The sequence below is a fragment of the Molossus molossus genome, unplaced genomic scaffold (assembly GCF_014108415.1).
Source record: "Molossus molossus isolate mMolMol1 unplaced genomic scaffold, mMolMol1.p scaffold_m16_p_3, whole genome shotgun sequence".
NCBI lineage: Eukaryota > Metazoa > Chordata > Mammalia > Chiroptera > Molossidae > Molossus > Molossus molossus.
Genome location: NW_023425366.1, coordinates 40,695,681 through 40,720,108, shown reverse-complemented (window position 1 = coordinate 40,720,108; position 24,428 = coordinate 40,695,681). Strand labels below are relative to the sequence as shown.

Genomic DNA, 24,428 nt, shown 5'->3' with positions numbered 1-24,428 from the left:
ATTCTTTTTTATGGCTGAATAATATTCCATTACATATATGTACCACATCTTTATCCAATCGTGTATAAATGGACACTTAAACTGCTTCTTATCATGGCTATTGTAAATAATGCTGCAATAGCACGGCCAGTGTGGCTCAGTGGTTGAGCATCGACACCCATGCACCAAGAGGTCACCAGTTTGATTCCAGGTCAGGGCACATGCCCAGGTTGTGGGCCCGATCTCCAGTGGGGGGCATGTAGAAGCCAGTCAATAGATGTTCTCTCTCATTGATGTTTCTATCTCTCTCTCCCTCTCCCTTCCTCTCTCTCTAAAATGAAAAAAAGAAAAAAAAATTGTTTTAAATAATGCTGCAATAAACACAGAGGTGCATATACCTTTTCATATTAGTGTTCTGGTTATCTTTGAATAAAGACCCAAAAGTAGAATTGCTGGGTCATATGGCAGTTCGATTTTTCATTATTTGAGGAACCTCCGTGCTGTTTTATGTAGTAGCTGCACCAATTTCCAATCTCAACAACAGAACACAAGCGGTTCCCTTTTTCTCCACACCCTCACCAACACTGAATTATTGATGATAGCCATTCTGACAGGTGTGAGATGAAATCTCATTGTGGTTTTATTGATTTTTTTACTATGTTTTTATTGATTTTTTAGAGAGAGAGATAGAAACATTGACGTGAGAGAGATGCATCGATTGGCTGCCTCCTGCACACCCCCCACTAGGGATCAAGTCCAAAACTCACACGTGTGCCCTGAACGGAAATGAAGCAGGACCTCTCAGTCCATGGGATGACACTCAATCCACTGAGCCACACCAGCCAGGTTCACTGAAATCTGCACTTCTCTAAAATAGTAATGTCGAGCATCTTTTCATATGTCTATTAGCCATCTGTATGTCTTCTCTGGACAAATGTCTATTTGGGTCTTCTTCCCATTTTTTTAAAGTGTGTGGTCTTTTTTTTCACCTCATTTCACAAAAGTGAATTCAGCAGAATTCACCCAATAACTACTTTAAAGACAAAGTGAAAGAAAAAAATCAATTGATTCTATTTCTAGTTATTTTGGCCAATTATTTTGTGCTATCATAAGAAGGGCATCAGATCAATGCACTAACTAAATGTTATCCTGCCATCCAACAGATCTAAGTACATTACGGCACTATTCATTGGATACGTGAATAATTACCATCCCTATTTCTATTCATATTTAGTGTACCATGGTACACCAAAAATCATCCCCCTACCCTCGGCTTTTCTGTGTACCACTATGAAAAGAATATAAATACTGCTATACTTACCAAAGTTCCTTCCAAAGATACAGACTCACACTGTGACATTATTTTTATTTCTTTCCAAAATTATTCAAGAACAAATACAACATATTTTTCTTTGTGAGTACAAGTAATAATCATAAGTCCTTAAGTTTACACATGCATCCAAAAGTTTGAAACTCAATTTGCAAATACAATCCACATAATACTGGCTGCTTCTAGGGTGTACAAAATCTAGAACCAGAAACTGGTATTTCAACTAAAACCTAGCTGCTTCCTACAAGAATAAATAGTGGGCTTTTTTATTTGTTAAACATATTCCTACAGCACTAACTAAACCTAAACACAGACAACTTTGTTAGCAAAGGGAATGCTAACAACTGCAGAAAAATCAGTACATGTTTTTTTAAATGTCTGATGACACCTATAATTATATAAACCAATTCAAACTCTACACTTCAACAGCAGTGGCAACTTTAAAGATGCCCAAAGCAAATTAAATTAATCAGGCAAATTTCACACCTCTTGGTGCTGCCACAAAACCAAAATTACTGAGCTGGATATAAATCTGACCTTGTAAGGCAATTCTTAAATATTTCTCCTATCTAAAATGACTACTAAATTATAGTAGTCATTTTTTATGACCACTATAAAAAGTAAACCCCTTCTAAAAAAACAAACAAAAACATGCATATCCATTTTGGAAAAGTAGAGGTACGTAGAATATCACAGCACAGAACACATCTGAAAATTAGTTTAGTTTGATACCTCAAAAGTTAGGTTTTTAACACTTGCCACCAGTCCCACAACGTTCTGGCCCTGTGCCATCATGGCCTAGTGCCAGCCTGATGTAGAGCCAGGCAGCCAAGCAGAACACACAGGTCCTTGTGACCTCAGCTTTATTTCCCTAATCAAGGGAGGTTGGAGGGCAAGGGACAACTACACGAAAAGAAAGGAACTGAATACATGGCTCACTCTTCACTGGTACTTCCTACATCTTCCAATTTCTTGCCTTTTCCTACCACTCCCCTCCTACTTCTCTCTCCCCCTATTCCACTGCCTCATTCCAAAAAAGGAAGGGAGAAAGGAAGGGCAGTAAGAGAAGGAGGGAGGGAGGGAGGAAACTGAAGCTCTGAGGCTACTCCATCTCCTGTCCTCAAGCCTCACTTGATTCCACCACAAAGTAGCCATTGGTCATTTCAGTCCTCAGCTTTACCATAGGTCTGGAAAAAGTACAAAACAAGTTACACAGGTGATAATTGGGGGAGGGAAGGAAGAGAGCACTAGTAAATAATAGAAAGAGTACAAAATCTTAAAAAGTCCTTACTCACATACAACAACCAGATTATAATGTTACTTGAGTTTTAAAGGTTTATTTTATGACAAATACTTAAAAAATTCATGACCACCTTCTTTGTAGAAATAAGTTAATATAAAGCAGTAGCAGGATACAAGGTTCAGCAATAACAAATACAGTATGCTACCTTTCGACTCCTGCAGGTCTTTACTAAGAACATAGCAACACTGGAAGAGGTTCCAGGCTCTGCCCTTTACACTGGAATTATAAAATACCTACACTTCATAAAATGTTGTCACTGTCAGCAAATATTTAACAGGTACAATGTGGCACCTACAGCCTCCTAAATTGTACTAGTGTAATTAAATTAATTACAAAAACTTAAACCTTGTTTCTGTAGACTCATTCTACATGCTATCTTCTTATGCATATTTTCTGTATAATACAGTACCTTCCAACGTTATGCATCTGGCGCCAATTAACAATGAAAAATGCTTTAAGTAAACAGACTGTTAAATAAGCCAGGGACCAGGCAGTGAGTCACCTGAATTTTAAGCACATTAATTCACTAAATGAGCTTCCAATTTATCTGATCAGCTTATTCGCAATTAGTAAGAGTTTCGATATACTGGCAGGATCTACTGCATCCTTCCAATTAACATTCTTAAACTCAAAGAATTTAAGTCTTTTTACCAGCAATAAGAAATAGTATAATTTTTAATCATAGCATTTAAAGAGGGACTTAAATGAGATAAATATGTAATTTCTTTAATATACTTTGAGAAATTACCTCTGCTGCATATATACCACAATTAGATCTGGTCTACGTTATTCCTCTTTCAAAAGCTAAAAATGACCCTGGCTGGTTTGGCTCAGAGGTTAGAGTGTCAGCCTGCAGACCAAAAGGTACTCGTAGGTTTGATTCCTAGTCAAGGGCACATACCTGGGTTGCAGGTTTAATCCCCAGCCCCAGTCGGGTTCATGCGGGAGGAAACCAATTGATGTGTCTCTCTCACATCAATGTTTCTCTCTCCCTCCCTCCTTTCCACTCTGTTGATGGAAAAATATCCTGGGGTGATGATTGAAAAAAAAAAGTTAAAAATGTCTGATGGAAGATGTTCAAAATCACTCCATACAACCATCCTCCAAAACTGAAATTAATTTTAAAAAGGCATTTTTAAAACAGGTTTTCTAGTCAAATTTTTTTAAGTTAAAAATCATAGCTATGAATACAACTTAAAATTCTAGCCACAGTGGAAGACACTCTAGAAAACAGCAAGAGATTATAAATTTAAAGAAGGTTCATCTTCTTTTTTTAATATTTTTTAAGTTTTAATTTTTTTAAATCTTCACCCAAGGATATTTTTCCACTTATCATCAATAGAGTGGGAGGGAAGGAGACAGGGAGAAAGAGAGAGAGAAACATCGAAGTGAGACACATCGACTGGTTGCCTCCAGCACAACCCAACCAAGGACAAATCGCAACTGAGGTACATGCCCTTGACTGGAATCAAATCCGAAACTCATTGGTCCACAGGCTGACGTTCTAACCATTGAGCCAAACCGGCCAGGGCAACATTTATCTTCTTTAATGATGATGCATCATAGACAGTATTAGTTAGACAGCAGGACTATCAGCCAGATAGGCTGTGTCTGGCTCCATAAATTTACTAGCCCATGTGACCTTGAACAAAAGTTACTTGGACTTTTTTCCTATGCTTCAGTTTCTTCATCAGTAAGATGAGAATAATAAAAGTACTTCATAGGGCTGTTAAGAAATATAAAGTGCGCCCTGCCCGGTTTGGCTCCGCGGTTACAGCGTCGGACCAGAGAGACCCGGTTCGGTTCCCGCTAAGGGCACGTACCTCGGCTGCAGTTTGTCCCCAGCCCTGGTTGGGGTTGTGGGGGTGGCAGCCAGTCAATTTGTCTCTCTCACACCGATGTTTCTCTCTCTCTTCCTCCCTCTTTACCTCCTGCTCTGTCTGAAGATAAACGCAAAAATGTCCTCAGGTGAGGACAGGAAAAAAAAATAGAAACAGAAAGTGCTTGGAACAGTATATGGCACTTGGTTAAGTAAGATGAAAGTGTCAACTGCTGTTACTACTATTAGTAAATGTTGCAGTAAGTAGGGAAGCTCATCATAAATCATGTTCAGCTCAGTGAAGAAAAGCCCCAAATCAAAGAGGACTTCAAAATTAGAGAGGTTATTAATTTCTGAGGCCACTTCAATTATGTGAATCTAGGGGTTATATGTACACCATTTACTGGCAATAGGGGAGGAGGAGACACTGACAACAACACTGAAAAAAAAATACAAAAAAGTGTCAAATACAGACACTACTAGATAAGTTTTCGTAAACATACTAAATTCAGAGCAGTCAAATTTCTTACTGGGTGTTCACTTCTGTGTTCTGCAAAAGCACCTTAAACTCTAAGTAAATTCCTTGCATAAGCACTTTAAACTTTCAATAAATTCTTCATTACATGGGTGTATGCATCCTTTCATGTATATTCACATAGCTATAACATAGTTTCATACAGTTAGCAATCATAATTAACTTTTCCTGAACTTTAATCTCATTTTAGAACATCTCTACACTTTCCAAAAATGTCTACAAATATTTTACACTACCATGCATTTAGCATGTTAGAATCATTGCTTAACTGAAGCCATTAGAATGTGGCCTAAAATTAAAATGCTGTCAAAAAGTACTTTTACAACATTAAAAAAAAATGTTAGCCAAATCATCTCTCTAAGAGACCAGTCAGTTTACATTCAAGAATACTGTTCTGATTTCTGAGATTTTTCTGAAATTTACCAAATATTCCTAGCAAACTAGGAGGCTTAATATGTCTGTGCCTCAGTTTTCTCATCAGCAAAATGGAAGAAGCTGGAATTGATGCTATCTTTTCATCTCTAAATCTACATAGCTCTCCAAGTCAATAATAGCTATCATGGCAAGGTATTTTATAAAAACAACTTCTCATCTGTTAGCATATTTTAAGAAGAAATGGAATACAAAGAGGTCACTGGAATATGCTTGAGATAACCATAATCAAATGACAACTGGGTTCATTTGTCTCCTTTTCTGCTCACTTCTAATCAACAAATAAATACATGTAAATATGTATTAGCTGACATAAAACTAGTTCTCACTTAAGAATTCCACAAATAGCCCTGGCCGGTTTGGCTCCGACGGCCTGCGGTACAGAGACCCGGGTTCGGTTCCCGCTAAGGGCACGTACCTCGGTTGCAGTTTGTCCCCGGCCCTGGTTGGTCGTGCGGGTGGCAGCCACTCGATGTGTCCCTTCACGTCGATGTTTCTCTCTGTCTCTTCCTCTCTCTCCCTCCCGCTCTATCTGAACAAAAAATGGAAAAATGTCCTCGAGTGAGGATAAAAAAAAAGAATTCCACAAATAGCCCTGGACAGATTTCCGGTCAAGGGCATATACCAAGGGCAGATTTGATCTGTGGCCCTGGCTGGGCTCATGTGGAACGCAACCAATCAATGTTTCTCTCTCTCCCCGCCTCCTTCCCTTCCATTCTTATCTAAAATAAAATAAATAAAATCAATGGGAAAATATCCTCAGGTGAGGATTAACAAACAAAATTGAGAATTCCACAAATATACAACTGTATATCCTTAGCAATAGAGTTCACTTACTATCAGCTGAAAGTCAATCTTTAAGTTCAAAATGAAAGCAGATTTTTCACTGCATTCTCTCCAAAGCTTGCTTTAGCTACCTTTTTTAGATGAAAAAACAAAGGAATCATCCTATTTTTAAAGAATTGAAAACCATGTACAAAGTATATTCTCAGCAGAACACAAGGAACTGAAAACAAAAACTAGAAAGGTGTTCATTTTTTAAACAAGCATAACCAACACACTTTATTTTTGAGACTCTGACTAGGATTGAAAACAAGAGTCACCATAAACAAATCCTCAAACAACAAGTGCTGGCGAGGATGTGGAGAAAAGGGGACTCTAGTACACTGCTGGTGGGACTGCCGACTGGTGCAGCCACTATGGAAAACAATATGGTATTTCCTCAAAAAATTAAAAATTGAACTGTCATTTGACCCAGTGATCCCACTTCTTGGAATATATCATAAGAAGCCTGAAACACCAATCAGGAAGAATATATGCATCCCTATGTTCATAGCAGCACTATTTACAATAGCTAAGATCTGGAAACAGCCCAAGTGTCCATTACTAGATGAGTGGATAAAACAGCTGCGGTACATATACACAATGGAATTCTATGCAGCCGTAAGAAAGACAGAACTCTTACCCTTTGAGACGACATGGAGGGACCTGGAGAGTATTACACTAAGCGAAATAAGCTAGTCAGAGAAAGACAAATACCACATGATCTCACTATTTGTGGAACATAATGAATAAAATAAGCTGTCGACCAAGAGATCTAGAATCATGGAAGTAGGGAACAGACTGACAAGCCTCAGAGGGATGAGGGGTGGGAAAAGATAAACCAAAGAACTTATATGCATATATGCACAACCAACCGACAAGGACATTAGGCTGGGAAAGGCAGGAAGAGGGGTGAGAGTGGGAAACAAAGGGAGACATTTGTAATACTTTCAACAATAAAAAAAATTATAAAAGAAAAAGAGAGAGAGAACAAGAGTCATTACACATAGAACAAGACTATGTAACATTTTTTCCTCCAAATTATCATTTGATACTGATTTCTCAGAAAGAGATGGAGGGTATTCCCATCCATTTAAAGAAAGAAACAGCTCATTTTTTTATTTACAGTAATCCTTACTAAACATTTAGATATCACAAAATATTAATAAACCAAGAAAATTAAATTAGATTTTTATATCGTAAGAAAGCACTCATCTTAAAATTATATCATAATTATTTAAAAGGTAACTAAAAATGATTTTGTAAGTTCCATGTAGTTTATTACCATTTAAAGAATAGTTGCCTATAACCGACTTTGTTTCTAAGATGTTTATACTTACCTATAATCTGCTTTCTTTTTTAGGATATTTGCCCTCTTAAATATAACAGTTGAAGGTCAACAGCAATTCAAGTTTAATGAATGCCCTATAAAAATTTCTAACACGACATGAGTTTGTTTTATCATATGTTATGTGTAAGCTTCTTAAAGGTTAACATATTCATTTTGCATCATTGAAGAAAATTAATTTTCTAACAAAAATATAAAGTATGTTAAGCATGTGGAATTAGTATAGATCCAATCATATAATTTTTTAAAAAAATAATGTATTGATTTTTAGAGACAGAAGGAGGGAGAGGGAGAGAGACCATGGATGTGACAGTGCAAATCAGATGCCTCCTTCATGCCCCATAACAGGATGGAACCTAAAACCGGGGCATGTGCCCTGACCAGGAATCAAAGGGTCAACCTCCCGATGCATGGGATGCCACCCAACCAACTGAGACACATCGGCCAAGGCCAATCATGTAATTTCTTAAAGGGAAAGCTTTCTTAAAAGTAAACATCAGTCATTCCTCCACTGCCATCCTGTTCACCGAACATATTACTAGCTGAAATCACACATTCTTAACTGAACTCTTGATACGAATGTGAGCAAAAAAAATGTGCTGGTCTGTGTCTTTCCAAATGAAGCATTTGGAGTTAGAACTGATAGCAATTGATTACCCATTGTGAAAAGAAAAGAGGTCCAGGATAAACATCTTAAAAATTGGCCAGGACACACTTAAGACAATAATCACCTGACTTGCTCAATTAATTGCAATAATTCTTAAAGCACATGTTATATAGGCATCCTAATGTTTTTCAAAGAAAAGACATCAAAGTCTTGCATCTGCAAAAGGGAAGAAATTCAATGCAAAGCTGAAAAAAATAAAACAATGGGAAGAGCCTTTTCCTTTTCAATCCAAGGGTGTACTCAGAATACAACTGTGTGGCAAGAAATTGAACAACAGAAGGAGAGTAGAAATGTCTGCTTAATCCAAATCTGCAATTCCACCTTCCAATATTGTTGAAATCTTTTAGATACAAAAATTATTGTCTCCTGAATACTTTAGATTTGGACCAATACTAACCATCAGACAACGAAGTATTATAACAAATTCCAAGATCTGTTCACCTAAAATTGAAAACCTAATTTCCCTCAGAACAATGCTGAGCACATATGAGACACTCGTTTTCAAAACCCAATTTGTAATCAAATTATATCTCAATTCATATAGAACAACAGTAAAAACACACATGCACCTAGTTTCAAATTTTCTTCTTATATGTACTTTTTCATAAATTGAAGGGAAAAGTGTAAGATCTGATTCAAAATTGTTCTATATTAATTACTTCAGTCTTGAAAATGCATTCAATGAAATGTACTATCATCAATAAACAAAACACCCAATTCTAAAAGTAATTTAGTATCATACCTTTATATAATAATCTCTAGTCAGTAAAGAAAATCAAAATACTCAAAGGAAAGCCAATAAATTAACCTTAAATAAATTAGCTGATTAAAAATTGTATCCATCTTAATTCTAATAATGATCACCACCTTTTACTACCTTGCCGCCCCTTAAAACACAAAATGTTGTTAGGAACCTTAAAAGACCCTAAGAATATGTTTACCAAAGTAAAAAAGTAATAATAATAAGTAACTCCTTTTAAAACTTATCTATTTCCTTCTTATATAAAACCCTAGTTTTGAGATGTCTTGCTTTTAAAATGATTATTTAGTCACAAATAAGGAAACTGTTTCAAAGCCAAAAAAAATTAACTCTACATCAGGTCTTCAGAAAGGGGACACACACACACCAAAGCAAAATATGTAAATGAACTGAAAACACAAAGATAATTTTTCTAGGATTTTTTATTTTAAAAATATATGGTTTTAGTTTTTTTAAAAAAATCCAACCATAAGACAGGCAGAAAATGAAAAGTAAAGTTCCTCACAAAACCTTGCCCATGCACCTAACTGCCCTTCTCCAAAGATACCCACTCTCCAATGATTGCTCGTGTAGTCCTTGGAGACATTTTTATGCATCTATATGCAAGTCTTTTTGTTTTAAACAGAATTACAGCATATTATGTGAACAACTGACTTGTTTTTAAACAAAATATCCAGATCACCTTTTCTTCTCGGTATATACAAATCTACTTTGCTCTTTCATGGTTGCATAATATTCCACGGGCACTTCTTACTCAGTTCCCTTCTGATATCAGTGTAGATGAATTCCAGCCTTCCAGTATTGCAAACCATACAGCAATAAGCATTGTTCACTGTACAGAACATCTTTGTGCACTAATATTATTGTATCTATAGGATAAATTCCTAGAAATGACACAAAAATATTGTGTCAAGCAGCAGGGAAGCATCATCTACTACCACCTCAACCCATTCTGAATACTGCCTATCCATCTTGTTAGTCGTCAACGTGACAGATGAAAACAGCATGTTATTTTTACTTGTGTCTCTCTATAAAAGAGTGAAGATGAACTAGATTTAATCAGTGCATTTTTTTGTGAAATGTGTTACCTAGTTTTATACTGGGTTATTCATCTTTTTCTTTTTAACCAATTTTTTTGGAGTTCTCTGTCAGCCTTCAGTCAAACATGCTACAAATATTTGCCCAAGTTAGCTATTTAACTTGGTTTATCATGTTCTTGAATCCTACAGAAATGTTTACATCTTTTTATGCAATTGCATTTATTTTCCTTTATAATTCAAATTTTAGATTATATTAGGTAAGGTCTTTCCCAGGAAAAATTTTGGGGAAACTTTTTAATGTGACTTCTAAACCATTACCTAAATGACATTGGTAATATTTACATACAAATACCTTCAGCAATAACTGTAATATATCATTATTTAGTAAAAATAAGTCAACTATGCTTTCTCTAAGCTGATAGAGAATGCTGCACCAATTAAATACTGCTTACAACTACCACACCAAAAGTCTATTTTTTCCTTTGAATGTCTTCTTGAAACCTAGAAATTGAAAAATAACCAGCAAGTACAGTATGTTCAACTTCTGGGATGCCTCAATTATCTGTCCTTCAATCTTTAAATAATCTTCAACAGTATAAATGTAAATACTAAAGTCCAGCAACTAGATTTTCCCCATTGTAGTTATAATTTAGTCATCTCTACAAAAGTCAGTAAATACTCCTTATACAAACTTGTAATTTTGCAACACCAGAAAAATGTTTATGATGCTATCAACACTGTACTCCATCCTGTTTCATTCAGGTCCTGAAGTGAAAAAGAGTTCTACCTCAAATCACAAATTATAAAATAAGCCTCTTGAGTTAGTATACCAATTCAAACCATCACATAGAGCTAAATTAGGTGGTTAATCTAGCTACTCTCTCTGTTCTCCATTAAAAAAAAAAAATTCTAGTCACAAATTTTCAATCTCAGTGCCAGCTGCCAAGCATTTAACAGCCTTCCATCTCTAAGCTGACTAGCACAACAAGTAGTACAACTTGGAAGTTAAGAAAATTAGCAGAACTCAGAGGCGGGGGGATATTTTCCACAATTTCTGCAGCACTTGTTTAGCACGTATATGTTTCCAAATGGGTGGTCAACTCTTCAAAACTGTAAGAAGCATCATACAACATCACATGAACCAATGCCAACCCCATTCGATGGTCTCCTTCCCCTTTGGGGACTATTCAAAAAGTTAGTATTTTCTTTTATAACTCACTCAGGCCTCTTCACTGATGAAAGCAGGCAAAACCCACGCTGTGTCTGTCTCCTAGAGAAGATTGCATCTTTTATTTATCACTCCTTGACTTTATTTTCACAGTGAATTCCTGGCTTAAATGCAATCAGCCAAGAAACCCTCCCTATGTGCTCTCCTGTCATTCCTCATTGCTTGCAAGCAGAATCAAGCACAGAAGGAAAAAAAAATAGGGGGAAAAAAAACTCAACATTGCTGGCCAAGCCATAAAAATTCAAAAACTCTAGTTTGTTATACTGAGAACCCTTAGGTACCTTCAATACGTTTCAACCTGGCAGCACGAAACAAGGGGGGAAAAAACTTGAATGAATGTTAATCAGATTTTTTAAAAGAAAGGATGGATGGGTAGCCTCAAAAGTTGAACCCCCTCTAAGACAGAAGGAAAGGGTGCGGAACCCAGAAAAGGCAACACTAGGGGATGCCTTTGGAAATAAATGACCATGCAGAAAATCACATTTGCAGATTGCATTAGAATTCAAATTAACCAGACAGGATTAAAACACATCTGAATTCTCTCTTGGAATCCCTATCCAGACCCCCACCCAACTCCCAAAGATAAAAGGAACTGACCAAGGAAACAAGAATTAAAAATCAGAGACAGTAATGCTTCCAAACCTCTCTCCATTCATTAGGTACCCTTGTTCACCACTACAATTTAAAGAACACGGCAATATGAAAGGGAGTAGAAAATATGCCATTTGCAATCAGGAAAAAAATATGGGGAGGGGGTTTCATTACAGCATTGTTCTTTTCAGTCAGCCCAAACATCCCCATAGCTATGGCTGAAAACACACACACACACACACACACACACACACACACACAAAATACAAAAAATAAAAATAAAGAAAGAAAACCACTAGGCAGGGGAGAGTGGGGGGGGGGGAGGAATACAGGGAAAGCTTTTAAACTCCGTATTTGAGAAAACTCTCATGGTCTACTAGAGAAAGGGAGGCTGTACAGCTTTAAATCACAAGTCCTTCTCTCGCCTTTGTCAAATATCTTCTACTTTACAAGCCCTGAAAAGAGAGACTCTTTTGTTTGGTTTCCCCTTTTCGGAGAATGACAGAAAACTGAAAGGGGCACAAATAAACCTGAAAACGAGAACAAAGTGCGGGGTCGTGCCCGGCTGCCAGGGAGGGACGCGGGAGCGGCCGCGGAGCCCCTCGGCCTCGGCTCGTGCAGCCTCAGGCAGCGAGCGCTAAGCCCGTAACTGCTCCCCGGCTCACACCGGGCACGACCACCCGGCCACCCAGCGCAAGCCAAACTCAGGCGGCAAGAGCCCCCGGGCACCGCCGCGGCCCCAAAGAAAAGAGAAGCGCAAGCCGCTCCTTCCAGGACTCGCGCCATTTAATTCGGGGTGTCTTGGGGGTGAGAGGTCCCTCAGGAGAGGGGTCCAGCCCGCAGCCCCCTCCCTCCGGCACTGCTCCGAGACGGGGGAGACGCGGAGGGAAAAAAGACATTTAAATCCTCGGGCAGCCACGGAGCTCGCTGGCCCAGACTAGACGCCGCAGCGATCCCGGTGCGTCGCGGCCGCCAGCCCGTCGAAGCCCTAGGAGGAGCGGCCGCCGAGTGGCATAAAAATGTATTCCCCTCCCCTCAAAACGAAGGGGCGGGGAGGGGGAAGAGGAGAAAGAAAGAGGAGCGAACGACAGACAAGGGAAGAGAGAGGAGGGAGAGCGCAGAGCGCGGCCCGGCAACCGGCTCGGCCCCGGCCGGCATTGTCTGTGCGGCCCGCGCCCCCTCCCCCGCCCCGCACTGCCCCGCCACACACCCTCCGCCGAAGCCCGGCCGTCCGCCCGCGCCTTTGTCCACATCCACTCCCCCAAAACGGCGAACAGCCCTCCAGGACGTGCTCTCCGGGAAGAGAGTGGGGAACGGAGTGGGTCCCCGGCACCCGACACCCACCCCGCCGACCCCGCCGCGGGGCGCGTCCTGCTGATTCATTTCCCACTCGCGCTGGCCCGTCCGGGGAGACAGGGGGCGGGGAGGGGCGCGGAGGAAATGGGCGCTCTGCTCGGGAGGACGGTCCGAGCCAGTGAGGGCACCGGGCAGGGTGCAGGCGCACGACGGGCTGAGGGGCTGCCTGAAGGGGAGGGGGCAGGCGCCCCGCCCCCGAGGAACTGACGGACGGACAGACGGCCCCGCGGCTGCCCCGTGACTCACCGACTTGCAGGACGTTGTCGACGCAGCCGCTCTCCAACAGCGCGATGCCCCGGCGGAAGGGCAGCCGTGTCTCGTCGCCGCCGTCCGCCGTCCCGGCGGCCCCCACCGACGGGGCCCCAACCCCGGCCCCGGCGGCGGTGGCTGAGGTGGCGGCCGGCGAAGACGAGGAGCTGCCGCTGCCCGCGCCGCCCGCGCCGCCGCCCGCGCCGGCGGGGCCGCCGCTGTCGTCGCCGGGGCCGCCTGCGGCGCCGCTGCCGGTATTGAAGGACGAGTACATGCAGATCTCCCGCTCGCTGCGGGGAAAGGACCAGTAGACGATGCGGCGCTGCACCGGCTCCGGGATGCGCTCAAAGCGCTCCTCCACGCGCTGAAACGGCCACTTCTCCGCCACCTTGCGCGCCGCGATGTCCAGCAGCGACTCTGGGCTCTGGGTCTTGCCCGGCGGCAGCAACCCCAGTGCCGCGCCGCCCCCGCACGCCGCGGCAGCCGCACTGCCCGCCCGTGGGCCCGGCCGACAGGTAGAGCTGTAGCCGCCACCCGCTCCTCCGCCGCCGCTGCTGCCCCCGCCGCCGCCGCCGCCGCCCGGCCGGCAGCACAGCCGTTTCGCGGGAGGAGGCTGCTGTCCGCGCTCCGCCATGACCGCGCCGCTTCTAACCCGACAGCGGAAGTGCCGGGACCCTATAAACGGCACAAGGAAGCGCGACACGCACACGCCGCCGCGACGCCACGCTGCCATCTAGGGTCCGCCGCTCCTTGTATGGGCACAAGAGGTGCGGCCTCCACAGTGACGTCAAGGCTAAGGCGGGGCACCGATAGGGGGACCTAGGGCCAGGGGCTGGGCCTATGCAAATCGCCAGGCTCAAACATAAATAGAGCACTCGGCGGACACGGGGGTAGCGGGGGTGGCGGGGTTGTGTGCACGCTGGGCTGTATGAATGTCAGGCTGCTGTGATGCGGGGGGCGGGGCTCAGGTGGAGTTCCCGCGGGAGGGGGCGGACCTACGGACCTGGCCCAAGGTGGGTGGGTCTCTGCGCCCCCTGCTACTCAACTTCCCCTTCCAATTCTCTACCTCTTTTTGATGTCCCGCAAGTGAGGATGCGCCTCGTGGGTCGCGGCGGGGAGAAAAGGGGAAATGGATGGGATGAGCCCCAGGAGAGGTCGGGGCTAAGTGGGGGCGGGGCCCGCCGGCCGAGGCCCCACCCCACCATCAGAGGCTGCCCGCGGGGGGAAAAGCCTCTGGGCGGAGGAGGCGCTTTCAAAACAAAGAAATGCGGCGTGGAGCCCAGGGGACGGGGGTGGAGAGGAAAGCGGAGGAGGTGCGGCTGTAGCCGCCCGGCTGCCCGCTTCCCCTCCAGCTAGCCCGGGGGAACTCCCCCCACCCCCAGTCGGGGCTGCGGCGGCGCCGGAGAAGAGGGAGGAGGCTGCGCTCGGCGGCTGTTTTCCAGTTCACTTTTGCAGACCCGGGTAGGGAAGGAGAGCGCCCGCTCCGCTGCCCCGCGTGGCTGCAGCGCACGCAGCTCCAAGCCCCATGTCCGCTGTGTCCCGGTGGCTGGGCAGGGGACCGAGTCGGCCACAGTGTCCAAAAACGCGCAGAGCGCTCGGAACCTACCCCGCAGCTGGGCGACACGCGTTCGGAGCGGGCCACGGGCGCCCCGCCCTCGCGCTCCCTCATCCCAGCGCCGAGCCGGGGAACTTGAACCCGCCCTCGTCAGCCCCACGGCCGCGCCGCCGAGACGCTGCTCCAGTCCCGGGGTGCTCCTACTCGGGGTGGAGTGTACACCCGGGCAGTGGATTTAGCAAACACACCTTTGTGAGTACACACGCCACGGGAGCGCGCGCACACACCCCACGAGTGCGCGCGCACAGCCCAGCCGGCTGCAGACGGCGCGCCCGGGACGCTCGGCTAAGGAGGGCGGCTGCGAGCGCGCTCAGTGCGCACTTAGACCTGCGCCCCGGCTCGGCGCGGGGTGCGGGGCTGTGGGAAACCAAGGCTCTCGGGACGTGCGTCGCGCTCACTGCCGTCCTGGAGGCGCCCGAACGGCCCATCCTCCCCTGGATAGGCAGCTTGGGGAGAAGGCGATTGAGAACGACTGAGAAGCGCAGCTTGCTGGTGCAAGAGCGCCGGGGAAAGAAAAGAAGCGAGTACCTGGCTGCACCAGGACCCCTGCGGACATTGTTCTTCGCACTCCGCAGAGCTCGGCCAAACCTGGGTCCCCGCCACACACTTACTTAGCACGTTAGAGACATCTTTACTCTTTGCCCCACCTTTTGTTTTTACTGTAAATCGTGTTACTGATACTATCGCTGTTGTAGAAGATAAACTGCACCTCCTTTGGCACTTTCGCATCTTTAAGATTATTGGCTGACGCCTGCCTGCCTTGCTGCCTGAATTTAAAGGAATAGAACGCTTCCAAGTTTTAAAGAAAATCGCCCACTAAGGGCCGAGGCCCAGGAGATCTCAAGCTCCAGCTCTGGGCTCTTCCCCTTGTTAGGCCTTCCCAAGCCTGAGGCTGCAGGTCCCAAAGGGACGGGACGCTGACAGACTTTCCATAGCTGCCTTACTTGTTAGGAAAATTTTGGTGACATGTTTTTGTAGATCCCTCTGGTATTTTTCTGGGCACCTCCTCGGTGCGTAGGAAAAGGCTGGGCAGAAAACTGGAAGAATATCTTTATGGCAAATGGCAAAGAGAAGGCTCTTTCTTCCAGTTGTTATATTTCTGGATCTCTTAAAAATAAAAATAATTTTAAAATTTTTTTAAAAATAGGTGATAGGAGTACAAAGTAAGTTGAAAAGTAAAATACAATTTGGGCTCTATTCTGTCCTCAGATACAGTCATGATAGGACTTAGGCTTGTATACTATTGTGTAGATTTCCACTCATATATTTTCATATATATACATAGAGACACTGAACTGGAAAGTTAAAGATGACAAAACCGGTGCCCCTAGACAGGGTGACTCATTCAGGGTCATTGGAGGTGTTAGTGGAAGAAATTAATTCATACTGTACAGGAAAATAAACACCTTTGGAAGTGCCTAACATTTAGAGACCTCGATTTGGTAATGAACCAAAGAGACTGGATTTAAGTAAGACACTGTCCTGCATTAGAAGGATTTAGTTTAATTATAATTTGAAGACAAATCCGGAGTCACCAGCTCAGGCTTGACCCAATTTTCCCTCTACAGTCTCTTACACTGAGACCACTCTCTCCCGCTTGAACTGTACTCCCTCTGGTTTCCCTGACACCTATCCCTCCAATGTCTGGTCTCCAATTCATCTTTCTCTGTCTTGTTTTTTTATTTATCTTCCTCCAAACTGTTTAATGTTCACCCTGCCCTACAACCTATCAGGGTCCTCTTCTCCATTTTTGGTGACACGCTCCTTGGAGCATTTCCCCCATTGTCAACTCCCAGGTCACGTATTTATTCCTGAGGGCCAGCTTCCTTTTCTGTTGCCATGAGGGTGCTCATGGCCACCTCAAATCCAAAGTACCACCTTTCCCTGGAAACCAGGTTCTCTTCCTTTCCTTAGATTGTTATTACTCTTGTGACCTGTTCATAGGCACCAAAGCTTTATCCCACTTTGCCTTTGCCTGCAACTACCATATAGGCTTATGCTATATAGTCTATCCCACCATTCTCACTGCTCAATTATTCCTCATCCTCACTCTGCAGATCCTCCTCACTAGTATGTCTGTATAAACTTTCTTCCTCCATATCCTCCGCCCAGCTGCTGTGCTTCCTAAAGTGTGAGGATGTCACCTTTTTGCTCAAGTGCCTTTAAATGGCTCTTTGCTGCCTGTGGGGAAAAGTCCAAACTCAAATAAGATCTTGACCAAACCAAATTTCCAGCTTCATCTCCCACTAAAACCCAACAGAACTTCTAGTACCCCAACAAGAATTTTGTTAGTCCCAATAGGACTTCTCCCAGTACCCCAGAAGTCATTCCCACTTTCCCATTCTGCACATTTGCTCAAGATATTCCTGCTGCCTGTAATGTCTTTTCCCTTGCAACTTGCCAAATTCCTACCCTTTCTTCAAGGACTTGCTCAGATGTCACTTCCTCTGAGAAAATCCACCTGGATGTGTGATCTCCCTCTCCTCAAGACCCTCTGACACTTTGGATCTTGTGACATTTATACCATTCTGCCTAGCATCACAGTTATGTTTGCACTTGCCTGAGCCATTCTCTCTCTTTCCTGGTTAGATATTCTCTGAAGGTTGGGATTATGTCTCAACTATCTCTGTAGTCCCAAGTGCCCCCCACTGCACTGCAAGGTTTCTGTCTCCCCAGAGGTCAGCTACACCCATGAGCCAAGGGAGAAGTAAGTAAGCAGTATGTCATTATTGGCTGGTATTTGTGCCACCTCTCACTTTTGGGGTATTTACAGTATTGTTTTTTCTGGTGTTCATAGAAATCATTACTAAATTACTTATAATTGCTCTTTCTAAACAGGCCCCTACCCCAGGGACCAAATCAGGGCTAAAGGCCTCTGGTTATGCTCCCATGTTTACCATTAAGCAATGGTAGGAAATCAAAGTACAGAAAGTCTACAGCTTCCCAAATGCAGTGACTCATATCATACCACACCACATTGGCCAGTGTGGTCAAGAGCTAAGCTCTCAGGCAGACTTCATAAACAGGACTTCCAGGACTCCATAAACTAATGGCTGCAAAAAAGAGAGACACCCTTTCCCCAGCAACTGGCCTGTTGTGAATGGATGGATAGATGGCAAAGGAATTTATATGAGAGGGACAGTAGAGGCCTATTCAGAGATGGCTCCTCTACTTGCCTTTAATTTAAAAGTGAAAAATCTGAATTAAATTTGATAGATATTATCAAATTCCTAGATCAGTAGTTTTAAAAAAGAAACCCTTAGAGTCCCCCAGAGCATAAAGCACACAGTTTTGGAACTGGGAACTAGAAATGGACAGTCACTCCCCACATGGATCTTCTTTACACTCAAGTTTGAAAAGTACACTTTGGTGGCAAGAACTTTACAGAGTCCCAGCATTTAGGAGGATGCCAGCAGAAATAAAAAATGGCATTGGCTCATCATTATTGCTAGTCATCTCAGCTAATTAAGAGAATAATTTGCCATTAGTAAGAAGATTCAAGGACATGAGAATTGGATTAGATCTAAGGAACCTCAAGTAATTTAAGATAGACACAAAGTTATGTCCATTTCCATGTTCTTCTCATACTGGGACATACTTTTCATATAACAAAGCCAATTATGTTACCTGGACTATAAATTGTTTAAAGAGGAAGAAAAGCCTAAAACAGCATAGTTAGCCTATTAAGGAGGCATTATTCTCCCCTCCAGTCAAATGACAGATAATTCTACACTGTGTGGCAAAAAGCAAGTGAAAATTATAAGTGGCACTTTATCAAGGCAAAAAGTCCAATAACAGAAAAGGTGCCATGAGAATCTTTGTGGTCAATCATTTCCACCAAATAGATTCTTGGGCAAAATAAGAAGTGAACAGGGAATGATCAACCTAGGACTGATTGATTTAAAACAATTGCTCCATCTTTGAAAAGGGGAAAAAATTTGATTCAATTCAACTTTGTTAAATTCTACAGAGTCAAACCACTAATATTTTATTATTGATATTTTTTAGAGAATGGGTGCAAACAGTATTAGGTCCTTTACAAACAGTAACTCATTTGGTGTCCCAGTAACCTCCCCACAAGAAACAAATGAAGAAACTGAGACTCAGAGAAATTTGCCAAGTGTTTTTCAGTTCTAATCTGGCCAAGTGGGGATTTAAGTTTAGTCTGTCTAACATAAAGGCAGAATTTTCTCTATTATCTATTATTTCCCAAACTTGCCAGATCAAAAAAATTGCCCTGAGTACTTGTTAAAATAAATAGATTTATTTTATCTCTCCTCTGCAGAGGGGTCCAAAATAGGTAAAATTAGGAAACATCATAATTTGATGCCACATTATCACTAACCTACTGGTGTATTCCTTAAGACATATATGCCCTTCTAGTATTTGCTGTAATTATAAGAAGTGTATTCAATTACTGATCAACCAATCAATCTTTTCCATCCTACTTCGAAGAACAGTATATTCTGTTAAAATGGAAGCCTTTAAAGTTACAATCTAGAATTTATTTTGAAAAATAAATTATTATATCTCAACAAACACACAAAAAAATCAGGTTGGCAATTTGCTTCCTTAAAGTTGCTTCAAATTTTGTAATTTAGAGAAGTAAAAGGCATTTGCTTTTGTTAAATATTAGATAACCTGCTCTTGTTAGTTTTTAGCAAAAATATTTTAGTGTAAATATAGTCTGTGTACAATTTCAGTATTGTGAAAAGCAACCAGATTATTATCATTCTGCTATTCATTTCGATCCAAAGTGCAGTGGTGAAGGTCTCATCAAACAAAAACCATGTCAGAACCAAAATGTTTAACAGGCCTCCAAACAATCTTAGAACTTAGTAATGCTAAAAGAAATAGGAAAATGATACATTTAATTACAGGTTTTAGTCTTTTCCCTTTTTAATAACTAACTTCTAAGTATTTTAGTAAGTTTGCCACATGATAGACACAAGAATGCTATTGGGTAACGTAAAAAGATTTATTTCCATATTATTTATTTCTGACAACTGGGAGAAATAAAACTCCCACTTTTAAACAGTGAAAAAGTAGCGTGTGGAAGAATCATTATTTAGAAAGTTAATGATTTCCTTAAAATAGCATCACTCTACGGATATCTCTGAGAGGTGAGATGGCACATGAAAAACACAAGACATTAACTATTACAGTATGAACATATTCTCTAGGGAGACAAAAGATGCTCTGACATATATGGAGGACATATTTGCAGAAAATGTCATCCCCCAAATCATTTCATTAAAATGTAACATGAGAATTTTCCAAAGTGACCAAACAATATGTTGTTTATTCTCATGCCCACGAGGAAGTCAAGATGTACAAGTCAAACAACCACATAACTTTAGGGGCACCTTATCCTAGCTAAAGATTACCTGTATTTAAGAGACAAGCATGAAAATTAAAGTTAAAAATGTGAAAGCCAAGCTCTAAAATGTATTTATTAAAGGCATTTTATTACCTACTATATTTTTAAATATTCAAGAACTCATTCCTTGTCAAGAATAGCATTCTGACAATTCAGATATGAAAGTGTCACTTTCAATGACTTCATTCAAACCCAGAATTAGATAACTTGTGAAAATGAAGCAGTCTCAGCAAAATCTGGGTGTCGGGTATTTTTTCAACCTGAAAATCTATATTAACACCTTCATAGAAGCATACTACAATAAAACTATGGTTATGCAGAGACTCTGTAAGAATCATCCTGAATAGATAATCTTCCCAAAAAGCTGTTTTACTTTTTAACTACCAAACACCTTTTAAAAAGCTTACCCCTGTAGACTAGAAATCTTTCTAAAACATGCCACACTTCCTTGGCTTCTTAAGCATGAGTTCGCATAGACAAAACGATGCCCTCAAGATGTGCTAAGGTATATAAGATAGTTGTCCATAACTAGAAGCCCCAGATTGTTTTCATTCATTTCTTTCTTTATTTTTATGTAGTTTTTTTTGTTGTAATGTCTTTTTATTTTTTTTATCTTGGTTTCTTCTACAGTTGGGCCTGTCCCCTGTTGCTTTTAATTACTGTCATATACCACCCATCCCTTCTCCCTTTCTTAATTCTTGCTCCCCATCCGCTGTGGCATTGGAACCCAGAAAACACATTTGTTAAAATTGTGTGTGAGATAAAAAATCAACTAAGTTCTTAATGGAGACCTCCCATCTGGTTAAAATTTGCAGTCTTTACCACATTTATTTGGACTCTTGCAGACTGTCTGCATCCCAGCTGGCTTGTAGATAAAGGGGAGATTATTAGATGGTCAAACTCTGGCTTCTGAGGAGTTAATACAGGATGATAATTAAAATTCATGATGATGACTCTGAGGTGCCTACTGAATCATCATACATGAAATACTATATCCTGAATATAATTTAGATTTAAAGTATTTTATACAATTATACTCCTTTGAAACTTGGTGGTTCACATGTAGAATTTATGTCAATGTTCTGAAGGATTTCAGATGAACTAGAACCTGCCACTTCCAGCTCACACACACACAAGAAAGGCCTGTCATGCATTCCTGTTATAGCTTCAGTTTACCCTGGAGCAAGGAGGAATAGAGACCAAAATCCTTAACAAACCCACCCTGTAAGACTCAAGGATGTGACCTGGCTCCTGCCCATCTCCCCAGCTGGCCTTGCCCCAAGTTCATTGCCCTCACTCTCTGGGTTAGGCTAATGCAGGCTGCTCGGGCCTGCTTTCAGTTCCTTGAACACTTGAACACTTCCTCCAGAGGGCCTTTGTCCAAGAGGTCCCACTGCCTGGAATTCTCTCCCTCTCTGGGCCCTGCGTTTACTGCCTAGTTTCCCCCTACTCAGCTTAAACATACTTCCTTAGGAAGGACTGGCTGCTCTGACCATTCAGATCTCCCTATTCTACACTCTATTAGTTACATGTATGTCCCCCAGGAACCCTTATCAGAGTTGTAATTTTTCGTTTAGTTGTGTGTAGGACAGAATACCTAAAAATAGTAGGTGCTCAGTAAATATTAGTTTACTTCATGGAAGTGGGGGAGCAAGGGCACTTCAGCCAGACTGGCCTCCTCATTGTAGTTAACATCAAGGCTTTCCAGGAGAGCTATTTCCAACATCTTACCTTCACTTGATTGCTTCCAAGGCCCATGGGTGTCTCCTTTCCTTTCAAGAAAAGAATAAAATCTACTCAATGAACATTCAGTAGTGTGGTGTGAAGCTATTACTGCTATATTCTGGAAATCATTGTATTATTCCAAGCAAAGGTATAAGAAGAAAATCTTCCCAAATTGCAAAAACTTTGCTACACTGTTATACATGCTGTCTGTAACATTTGTCTTTTGTTCTTTTTTTTTTTTTTTTTTCCTGGCTTTCATCTCAAGCGTCTCTCAAATTTGGGCAATTTCAAGTCTTGTAGTTACCATGGAAATAGGAAGCAATGATATCTTAGAGATTAAGAGGGGGAAAATATACACTATGTTGAAGTTCTAGAGTTTTCCTCCTTTGATAGTATTTGTGAATTCTGTGTCATTAGTAAATATTTATTTTTGAGCCCATAATGTGTCAGGCATTGTTCTATGCCAGGAATGTCTCCATCTCCAAATCACTACATTAAAGATAAACATACCCCCTCCCAGATTCAGGTTCGGAGGCTTATCCCTAAGTTCAAATCGTTGAGCATAAACTATTAGGTTTAAGTGAGAACATTTACCTCTTCCTTCTAGTTACCTTCTTAACACTTCAGATATTTTAGACAACTGGAAACTTGGGTTACAAAGAATCCTACTATATATACACTGTCAGTTTTGTTTTGTTTTTCTTTCTCTATTTCACAGGTAGATAAAATTTCTTAACTTTCAGAGCAAGAAATAAACATTTGATCTTGCTTTTCTTGTTGTTCCAGTCTTAATAGGTGATTGTTGCTCATACCCACACAGAACTTGACCAGTAATAACTGCAAATGTTTTTTAAAAACTGGAAAAGGAAGAAAACAGTTCAGTTGTCTCCTTAATAAGCAAATGTCCACAATTTTAGAACCTCAATTTTGGAACCTAGGTGCCTGTGTATGGTTATATAAGACTTGGTTTTTAACACATTATATAATATCCTGAATTGTAATTTTCCACATCTCATGTCACCAGAAAGTTTCCAAGTTCCCTGAAGGACAGACGGAAGATTCTAACACCAACTGCCAGGTTGTTTGTGCGTGGAAGTGCGGCCCGCCGCTGGTGCCTACCCATGTAAGGAATCAGAGATACCGATGCACTGCTCCCCACTCCACTTCCTCACCCCACCCCACCCCACCTCAACTGCTTTTTCTTGCTTGTAATTCTGGCTTTAGCCATATTCAGAGGAGGCTTCTACATTAAAAGTGTGTTTGAACAAGGCCAAGTCTCTAGACTAAAGATATTTCTTTCAATTTATAATTCAACCATTAGAGATTTAGTTCTTTGTGACCTTCATGAGTCCCCTTCGAAAAAATATCAAGATCCTCTAAAGGACTAAAACTTGAAGTCATTATCAATTTATAATTCTAAGGGATTAAACTGAGTGCCAACTGCCCCTCCCCCCCCCATGTCCCAATGGAAAAATAAATTCAGGACCAGCTCTGTAGGGTGGTGCTAATAGGGAACAGGATACTGCGGTCAGGGTGGGGGAACACTGAATGAACTTCACTAATTTCACACTGTTACCTTGGGTTGCACTCTTCAATGCATATGGCTGTCTGTCAACCCTCCCCCCCGCCCCCCACCACCCCACCTTGTTCTACCTTTGTTTCTCTTGCCTAGGTTTATCTGTGTGTGTGACTATATGTGTGCATTATATCTGTGTGTGTAAATATCTGCATATATCTCCAGCTCTTCTCTTGTCATGACACTGACTTGTCTAGCAGTGTAACCATAAAAAATTAATTCAGATGACTTGCTCAATGATTTAGGTATTTTTCAGGTTCATTAACAGCTAATCACCACACAATGGATTACTCAACCAGGGTTTGAAATATGCCTTCAAGGTGGCTAGGCTAACTGGAATGATCAAGTAAGGAGACTTCAGGAGGGTATCATATACACACAGCTATTATGTCTTTGTGGGAACATGAGTTTGCCTATGAATTGTCTGTGCATGTTTTTGGCAGGTCCCCTTTCTTATTCTCAATTCCCTACCCCACCCCCACCCAAGTTTCTGCCAGGTCTTCTTACAGATCCCTCAGTCATGAAACCTCCCAGAGAGAGGTGAGCGCTCCGTTAATTCCTGCAGCATCCTGAGAGGAGTGTACCAAGGTGAGGCAGGCAGGCCAGCTGCACCCCAGGGTTCAGAATTGGGCTGGGAGGTGATGTATAGCCAGAACGCTTGGAAAGGTACCAC

General features: G+C 42.1%; 1 protein-coding gene across 1 annotated transcript in view; it reads right to left on the bottom strand.

The window, feature by feature from the left end:
• The window catches only part of ZSWIM6 (zinc finger SWIM-type containing 6), a 192,019-nt gene extending 177,926 nt beyond the window's left edge, over positions 1–14,093 (bottom strand). The window contains exon 1 of the mRNA XM_036278942.1: positions 13,457–14,093. Coding sequence (XP_036134835.1) covers positions 13,457–14,093 — 637 coding nt within the window. The remainder of the gene's footprint in view (positions 1–13,456) is intronic.
• Positions 14,094–24,428: the final 10,335 nt, after the last annotated feature.